At 32.8% G+C, this 10,411-nt stretch overlaps 1 protein-coding gene across 1 annotated transcript; it reads right to left on the bottom strand.

Moving 5' to 3' along the window:
• Window positions 1-1,424: 1,424 nt before the first annotated feature.
• On the bottom strand, window positions 1,425-2,366 carry LOC108284935 (olfactory receptor 6C76). Its single transcript, XM_017501913.1, has one exon. The coding sequence runs from the start codon at window positions 2,364-2,366 to the stop codon at window positions 1,425-1,427; it is 942 nt and encodes a 313-aa protein (XP_017357402.1).
• Between the last annotated feature and the right edge of the window lie 8,045 nt (window positions 2,367-10,411).

The raw sequence follows: 10,411 nt of genomic DNA, 5'->3' as shown, positions 1-10,411 counted from the left end.
GGCATTCAAAAGTGAGATTGAGCAAAATTGTGTCATGGCACACATGAATTCTTTTTTCTGACTCCTGAGCTAAACATAATAATTCAGAACTTTCAAGTCTTCCTGAGATTATCAATCCAATGAATCTTTTTTATTTTTTTGCTTAAACTGTTTTTATTTTGATATTTATTTGGCAACTAATATAGTAATACATAGTATAGTGGGCAGATTTTATCAAAACTAGTCTTAGGCAACTGGTAAAAGACAAAAAACAATATCATAAGCTATGATATTGCATGGTTATTGAGTCGTAAATCACAATCTTGGATAAAAGTCCTCAGACAGCAGTATTCCCAAGCGAGATGTTATTAGTTCTCTGTAGAAATGTTTTATATAAATGTGCTTAAATGCTATCACCCTTTTCTTGAGTAATAACTATAATTAGAAAATTTCTATACTCAGGAAATTATTTTGATTGACAGGTTTGTTATATTAATTAATTTTGTTATTTAAGCATTCACAATACATTGATCTAAAAACAAAAGAAAAACTAGTAAAGGTTATTCTAATTCATAATTTGCTGTCATAATGACAAAAATGTAATTTGTTTTTTCTATTTTATATAGAGTGTAAGTGAAGTATAATGTAAATATTATCACTATAAAAATTAATTCCCCTATTTAAATTATTAAATTCTGAGTTTGTTCATATATCAGTTATTCCTGTATCCCATAAGTTTCCTTTGTTTTATTTTAAAGAAAAATAATTGAAAGAGTGAATATATGTATTCACTCTTCATATAGTCATATATATAAATGTACACACATATATGATGTATATTATAAATATGTAATATTTATAATCTATTATATAAAAATATGCATAAATATAATATCTTTATGCTAGATATGTGCACATATTCATAAATATGAATATATAAACATACAATGTACACATATGTGTGTATAGAGATGTATGCAAATATATGAATATACACATACCTGAGTATATGAATATACACATGTATATATACACAAACATTGATGCACACAGAGACAAACACACATATATATTTGACCACATACATGTGCATGAACATTCATATATTCACCTATGTGATTTAACAGCTAAAGGGATACGATATCATATTCTGTTTAAATAAGCTTGTCAGTGATAAATATAATTATATTATTTTAAGGATATATATTAATGTAGGAAATGACTTTAGTTCTGTCTTTGAACTGTACCTTAGGGAAGTGCATCAGATCATTTAATTTTTCTATATAAATTTATATAAGGACTTGTAAGAATATTAAATACAAAATAGTAGAAACAGTTGTGTTTCTGAAAAGACATACAAATAAGAAGACAGAAAGGAACTAAAATTGAAATTTTTATTGGTTCTTTGGTAAAAAATGTGTGTGGGTTTCAAGTATAAATTGCGTTCAAGTCAGTGTTTTTTTGTGGGAAATCTTTCTCAGAGCATCCTTAAATGCTTGTCTCACCTGCTGGTTTCTGAGAGTGTAAATAAATGGGTTCAGCATAGGAGCAACAGAGGTATTGAGCATAGCTACTCCTTTTGTCAAAGCAACTCCTTCCTTTGCTGAGGTTTTCACATACATGAAGATGCAGCTTCCATAAGAGATAGAGACAACAATCATATGTGAGGAGCAGGTCGAAAAGGCTTTTTTTCTTTGCTGCGCTGAGGGGATTCTCAGAATAGTTCTGAGGATGTAAGTGTAGGAGAGAATTATTAATATCAAAGTGGATATAAGAGTAAACAAAGCTAAAATAAAGCTCATGAGCTCTAGAGTACTTGTGTCTGTGCAAGAGATTTGCAGCAAAGGAGCAGAGTCACAGGTAAAGTGGTCAATGACATTGGAGTCACAGAAATCCAGCTGTAAGCCCATGGTCAGTGGTGGAAAAATTACCAAAAAACCAGCCAGCCAAGAGCTGATTATAAGCTGATAACAGATCCTGTCACTCATGATGGTTGCATAATGCAGAGGCTTACATATAGCCACATAGCGATCATAGGACATAGAGGCCAGGAGGAAAAACTCCGTTGAGCCAAGGAAGATAAAGAAAAATAGCTGAGCTGCACAAGCATTATAGGATATGGATTTGTCCCCTGTTAGAATGCTGATCAGAAATCTAGGATTACAGACAGAAGTAAATGAAATTTCCAAGAAGGAGAAATTCCTGAGGAATAAATACATGGGGGTCTTCAGGTGGGAATCCAGCAGGGTAAGGGTGATGATAGTTAGATTTCCAGTAACACTAAGTATGTACGTGAGAAACAGAAAGGAGAAAATCAGAACCTGTAGTTCCGGATTATCTGTCAGACCCAGGAGGATGAAATCTGTCACTGATGTTCTGTTTTTCATTTGGGATGATTGATTCCTGTCAGAGATTACTGATAAAATCAACATCGAAAACAACAAAACAATGAGTCCAAAGCAAGTATAAATATTTGCACATTTCTTTTTCAAGTACTATTGTATTGTGACGAGAAGCACCTGGGACTTTTAAAATACTGTATGTATATACATGTGTATACACACACACACACACACACACACACATATGTATATATATATTTATACCTCTCATTTTTCACAATTCTGCCTCTTAAGATATATCTTCTATATTTAATATCAACCTCTGCTACATGTTTACTCTGTCTCCTTGGTTTACATTCATTTTGGGAAAATTTATTAATAGAACATAAACTCTTCTAGTGCTTTACTATTTAGCTAAAATATAGGGGGCATTATGCTTTGCTTACTGCGTCTTCCACAGGAATAAAAATTCTGACGATGATGTAAATCATTGATCAACCCGATTTTTTGGTGAGAATTCTAAATATCATTTTTAGGATAGAACACTACTACCTCTGTTAATTTGTCTTTTACTCTTTTCCTTGTAAAACAAAATAATAATTCAGTGGGTAAGTCATTCTAATGTTGTGTTTTGAACATTTAAACAATGGCTTTATGTAGATAGTATCCAATGTTTTTTTCAATCCACTACACATCCTATTTTCAGGTAATATGGGAGCCTCCAAAATTCCTATCTTCATTCTTGAATTTTTTTTAAAAAAAGCCTTTTATTTAAAATCCAATTACTATAGTGTTTTTCAGTTGACTGTTTCAAAATTTCTAGTAAAGTGTTTTAAATATAGTTAGGCACTTCAGAGCATGTTCAGAATATATTTTCATGAAGTACACAACTGTTTCATATATGTAAATCACATATCAAATGTACAAATACTCCACATATGTTATCTACTGACTATCTTGGACACTGGGACCTGTAATATGCACCAGCTCTTTCTAAGTATAAATGTATCCATATTGAGAAAAATATGCTGTATTCCACCTATTAATTGCTAGAAATGACCATTTAAAATAGTTTAATATCTCCATAAATTCATTGAACTATTAAATGTACATATACATAAGAGACAGAGAGGGAAAGAAATGTATCATAGGAAATAATGCTACAGAATAAGATGAATAGAAGCTAAATTATCACAAAACATAAGTTTAAAATACTTACCTATTATGAAAATTTGGATGGTTAGAGCTAAATATTGAACACAAAATAATGTGCTCAATTATCTTAAAAGTCATGTAATGGGCTAATTTTAAGTGAATAAATAACTGTTTTTCTCTCTCCTCCTACAAAGCTACAGATTTCTTCATAAAGACCTTGATGTTTCGTCTTAAAACATCGAATGCAATACTATCCTCATGTTTCCCCTTAACATTGTCCAAAATCTGGAAGCCTGAAATATTCCACCAACTATCTTAATAAATCCTTAGTTAAAAATTTTGTTGTTATAAATAAGAAAAAATTTTAGAATTATATATGATAGGCTATTCTGATACTTCACAGAGGGCCATTTCTATTAATTTTCCCTAGGAAAAAAGTAAATAACACCTTTAATATGTTTTCTTTTATATAATTTCAGAAATATGCCTTAAGGCAAACAAATGCTTAATGATATTTGGGATGAAAAACAATAGGGCACTAGTGAATCCATGTACAAGATCGACTCCAGCAATCATATTTTAATTGGTTGATTTTGGGACCTGTGTCCCAGGAGAAGACTGAGAAAATTATCCAGTAGGATGTTAGCCAGGTATTTGGGGAGAATTGAGGTCTTAGAAAAATAAAACAGCATCCTGTCATGTTCGTTTTCATGTATCACCCTTAAGACTGTGGGAAAAAACATGTAAAATATGACAAGCAAAATAACCCAGGGGCCTATGAAAGAAAAAGTATCTGGTATAATAATCTTTGAAACAGCTTTGAAATCTCTGAAGACTATTATATAGTATCACTGGTGAAACTTATATAGGGAGTGTAACTCATTTCATTAGCTGAGCTGAGTGACTAGTATTTATCTAAAATTAGAAGCAACTCAAATTTCATCTGTACATTTCTGTATTATTTTCCATATATATAAAACTTAACAAATATTTAAAATACTTTATGCAAAATATATTTTTACATATGAGTACAATAAATGGAGATCATTCTCAATGCAGTGATTAAATACAGTGCTAAAATATGATTAAAATAGTATCTTCTTTTCTTAAAAAATAATGAATTTAAAAATAATTTTAAAAAATAATTTTTTAGGAGAGGAGGTTTCATTATGTTGCCTAATCTGAAGTGCAGTAGCTATTCATGGGTAGGATTGCAGCCTTGAACTCCTGACCTCAAATGATCTTCCTGCCTCAAGCTTCTGAGTAGCTGGAACTATAGGTGCACACCATTGTTCTTGGCTTAAAAAATAGTATCTTCTTTTTGAATATGTTATATAAGCGAAAACTAGGATATCCAAATTACATTTGCACAAACAATTAAGGTACTTCAGCAACAAAAACTCAGTCATTGAACTATTGTAGACTTTATCACAACTGTAGGGACAAACGTAATTTAAGAAAAAAATCACAACATGAATCTTTTTATTTGAAGAAGATGACTTCATGTGATGTTAATATATATTCAAATGTTTATGTGCAGAGATAACCACTGTTACCAATTTGATATATACTACTCCACATACATTTTAATTTTGGAAACTTGCTGTATCAGTCCATTTTCACACTGCTATGAAGAAATACCTGAGTCTGGGTAATTTGTAAAGAAAAAGAGGTTTAATAGACTCACAGTTCCACATGGCTGGGGAGGCCTCACAATCATGGCAGAAGGAGAAGGAGGAGCAATGGCATATCTTACATGGAGGCAGGCAAGAGTGTGTGTGCGAACTGCTCTTTATAAAACCATCAGATCTCATGAGATTTATTCACTATCATGAGAACAGCATGGGAAAAACCTACCACCATGATTCAATTACCTCCCACCAGGTCTTTCCCATGACACATGGGGATTATGGGAACCACAATTCAAGATGAGATTTGGGTGGGGATGCAGCCCAACTACATCACTTGCATTTGACCATTAGCAATATATTTTTAAGCATTGATACCTAAATAGGAAATCTTCATTTGTCTCTAAGCAATAGTTAACCATTTAATATTAGCTTAAACATTCACAACATCCATTTTAATGACTAAATATGGTTTCATTTTATGGATATGCTATAATGAATAAAATTCTTCTTTGCTGAACATACCAATCTTTGAAAATATCCCTTAGTATAAATGATATTAGAATGCATAGACACGCAAATGTATCTTGACATTATTGTTCTATTATCTTTTGATTGTAAGTTTTCTCAAATGAGTTACTGGCCACAACTTTGCACACTTAAAATATTCATAAATTTTCCATGTTTCCATAGAGAACTGTTTGTTTGCATTATACATCTATAAAAATGGTTATTTTAATATAAATTCAGCATATAAAAGATTAATACCTTTAATCATTTTTAGGGTAGCAGAGAATGAAACTGGGATTGTGTGCCTGTTTCTAGAATATTGATTCTATTTTGATAATGTCTTACTGATTTCAGAATATTTATTGTTGTTTACTCTTCAATTTGATATACAGTAGCATAATTATTTCTCTTTTTCCCTATTATTTATTGATATCTTGGTAAATTTTCCTTTTTTGCAAATTGTTAAATATGTTTCTAAGAAAGAAGTATGATGGTTTTTATTTGTATTATGAAAATAGACACATATAAACAAGATGTACTGTCCATTTAAAATATTTAATCAAAATATATTCTGTTTTTAATTTTACAATGGAGCATAATATCTTCTAGAAGATTTAGAATGAATGTCCTGTTCCTTGATCCTAGAAAAATTTTACATCTAAGTATAAAACATTAAGGCACTATAAACACTGATATAAAAGCATGAAATACTTGCATGATTTTCATATCATTAAGAAAATATTGAATAATTTCAGTTTGGTATACATGCAAGTTTAAGACATTTCTTGATGGGAAGCCTGTACTCAAAAGAAGGCCATTGTATTAGGAAATAAAATAGAGGGAATTCATAAGGAAGAAACAGGAAAAGTATACAGGGAAAGAAAGAAATTGGTATACAGGTAAATCTACTACACAGTAAAGTAGATGTAAGTTTGTGGTGAATTTCACTATATAAAAGTATTATACTTTATACCAAATATAAAACAGATTTACTGTTTTATATTTGGTATAAAGTATAATACTCTTGCTATAGTGCAAACTTTAAAAAGATCTATGGTTTACTGTGATATACATTTTTGCCTTTGTACCAGAATAAATTGTGATCATATTCCTTTCTTTATATTTTGTTTCCAATACACATTTATAATAAGTACATCTAATTATTTGTTTAATGGTCAGTGATAAAGAGTTGGAACGTAAAAGTCAAGTCCTTAATATCCCATTTGATATCCCCTTTATCATTTATTATTGCATCTATTTGATTCTTCTCTATCTTCTTTTTTATTATTCTGGCTAGGGGTCTGTGGATATCACCACCGATTCCACAGAAATAAAAACTGCCATCAGAGATTACTACAAATAACTCTATGCACATAAACCAGTAAACCTGGAAGACATGGATAAATTCCTGGACACTTACACCCTCCCAAGACTAAATCAGGAAGAAGTTGAATCCCTAAATAGACCAATAAGAAGATCTGAAGTCGAGGCAACAATTAATAGCCTACCAACCAAAAAAAGTCCAGGCCCAGATGGATTTACAGTTGATTTCTACCAGATGTACAAAGAGGAGCTGGTACCATTCCTTCTGAAACTATTCCAAACAATACTAAAAGAGGGAATCCTCCCTAACTCATTTTATGAGACCAACATCATCCTGATACTAAAACCTGGCAGAGACACAACTGAAACAGAAAATTTCAGGCCAATATACATGATGAACATTAAGGCAAAATCTTCAATAAAGTACTGGCAACCGAATGCAACAGCACATCAAAGAGCTTATCCATCACGATTAAGTAGGCTTCATCTCGGAGATGCAAGGCTGATTCAACACATACAAATCTATAAACGTAATCCATCACATAAATAGAACCAAAGACAAAAGCCACCATGATTATCTCAATAGATGCAGAGAAGGCCTTTGACAAAATTCAACAGCGTTTATGCTAAAACTCTCAATAAACTAGGTATTGCTGGAACGTATTTCAAAATAATAAAAGCTATTTATTATAAACCCATAGCCACTGTTATACTGAACAGGCAAAAACTGCAAGCATTCCCTTCAAAAACTGGCACTAGACACAGACACCCTCTCTCACCATTCCTACTCAATGTAGTATTGGAAGTTCTAGCCAGAGCAATCAGGCAAGAAAAAGAAATAAAGGGTATTCAATTAGGAAAAGAGGAAGTCAAATTGTCTCTATTTGCAGATGACATGATTTAGAAGACCCATCATCTCAGCCCAAAATCTCCTTTAGCTGATAAACAATTTCAGCAAAGTCTCAGGATACAAAATCAATGTGCAGAAATCACAAGCATTTCTATACACCAGTAACAGACAAACAGAGCCAAATCATGAGTGAACTCCCATTCACAATTGCTACAAAGAGAATAAAATACCTAGGAATACAACTAGCAAAGGATGTAAGGGACCTCTTCAAAGAGAACTGCAAACCACTTCTCAAGGAAGTAAGAGAGGACACAAACAGATGGAAAAATATTCCATGCTCATGGTTAGGAAGAATCAATATTGTGAAAATGGTCATTCTTCCCAAAGTAATTTATAGATTCAGTGCTATCCCCAACAAGCTACTATTGACCTTCTTCAAAGAACTGGAGAAAACCACTTTAAACTTCATATGGAACCAAAAGATAGCCCACATAACCAAGACAATCCTAAGCAAAAAGAACAAAACTGGAGGCATCATGTTAGCTGACTCTAAACTATACTACAAGGCTACAGTTGTCAAAACAGCATGGTACTGGTACCAAACAGAGATATAGACCAATGGAACAGAACAGAGGCCCCAGAAGTAATGCAGCACATGTACAACCATCTGATCTTTGACAAACCTGACAAAAACAATCAATGGGGAAAGGATTCCCTGTTTAATAAATGGTGTTGGGAAAACTGGCTAGCCATGTGCAGAAAGCTGAAACTGGACCCCTTCTTTACACCTTGCACTAAAATTAACTCCAGATGGTTTAAAGATTTAAACATAAGACCTAACACCATAAAAACCCTAGAAGGAAACCTAGGCAATGCCATTCAGGACATAGACATAGGCAAGGACTTCATGACTAAAACACCAAAAGCAATGGCAACAAAAGCCAAAATAGACAAATGGGATGTAATTAAGCTTAAGAGTTTCTGCACAGCAAAAGAAACAATCATCAGATTGAACTGGCAACCAACAGAATGGGAAAAAATTTTTGCAATCTACCTGTCTGATAAAGGGCTAATACAAAGAACTAAAACAGATTTACAAGGAAAAACAAACAAACCCTTTCAAAAGTGGGTGAAGGATATGAACAGACACTTTTTAAAAGAAGACATATGTGAGGCCCACAAGCATAGGAAAAAATGCTCGTCATCACTGGTCATTAGATTTATGCAAATCAAAACCACATTGAGATACCATCTCACACTAGTTAGAATGGTGATCATTAAAAAATCTGGAGACAACAGATGCTGGAGAGGATGTGGAGAAATAGGAACACTTTTACACTGTTTGTGGGAGTGTAAATTAGTTCAGCTTTTGAGGAAGACAGTGTAGCGATTCCTCAAGGACCTAGAAATAGAAATTCCATTTGACCCCGCAATTCCATTACTGGGTATATACCCTAAGGATTATAAATCATTCTGCTATAAAGACACATGTACATGTATGTTCATTGCAGCACTGTTTACAATAGCAAAGATCTGGAACCAACCAAAATGCCCATCAATGATAGACTGGATAAAGAAAATGTGACACAGAAACACCATGGAATATTATGCATCCATAAAAAACAGTGAGTTCGTGCCCTTTGCAGGGACCTGGATGAATCTGGAGACCATCATTCTCAGCAAACTGACACAAGAACAGAAAACCAAACACCTCCTATTCTCACTCACAGGCGGGTGTTGAGCAATGAGAACACATGGGCACAGGGAGGGGAACGTCACACACTGGGGTCTGTTGGGGGGTGGGGGCTTGGGGACGGACAGCAGGGGTGGGAAGTTGGGGAGGGAAACATTAGGAGAAATGCCTGATGTAGGTGATGGGGGGATGAAGACAGCAAACCACCATGGCATGTGTGTACCTATGCAACAATCCTGCAAGATCTGCACATGTACCCTAAAACTTAAAGTATAATTAAAAAATAATAATAATAATTTAAAAAAATCCACACCTTCCAACAAAGAAGAATCAAAGACCTGCTGAATTCACCTGTGAATTTTACCAACTTTTAAAGAAGAATTAACACCAAACCTTCTCATAGTTTTTTTTAAAAGAAAAAGAAAGAAAAAGAAGGAACAACTCCTAATTCATTTTATACACCAGAATTAAATTTGAAAATATTGAACTTATGCAAACCATCTTTTGTAATAACTATGGAATAAAACTTGAAATCAATAGGAGAAAAAAACTGAAAAATTTGCAAATATATAGAAATTAAACAGCATACTCTTTAACAACCAATGGGTCAGGAGTAATCAAAAATAAAAATGAAAACACATCATTTCATAACCTAATGAATTCAGACAAAGCATTGCTAACATAATTTCATCCATGCTTTCACAAATGGCAGGGATTTTTTTCTTTACAATGGAATAATATTCCATTATATGTGTGTATGTTGTGTAAGTGTATATGTTTACACATATATATTACATTTTATTCATCTGTCACTTATCACTTAGATTATCTTCATATCTTGCCTAAGTGAATAATGCTACAATAAACATGGGTGTGAAGAGATCTCTTCAAGATGCTGATTTCATTTCCTATGTTCATTTCCTATGGATAT

This window comes from Cebus imitator, unplaced genomic scaffold (genome assembly GCF_001604975.1).
Source record: "Cebus imitator isolate Cc_AM_T3 unplaced genomic scaffold, Cebus_imitator-1.0 Scaffold285, whole genome shotgun sequence".
In the NCBI taxonomy this organism is placed as follows: Eukaryota; Metazoa; Chordata; class Mammalia; order Primates; family Cebidae; genus Cebus; species Cebus imitator.
Note: the sequence above shows the minus strand (reverse complement) of the source record. Positions and strands in the feature narration are given on the sequence as shown.

Excerpts from the sequence above, each read along its gene's own strand:
- LOC108284935 (XM_017501913.1), bottom strand. The coding sequence starts at position 2,366 with ATGAAAAACAGAACATCAGTGACAGATTTCATCCTCCTGGGTCTGACA.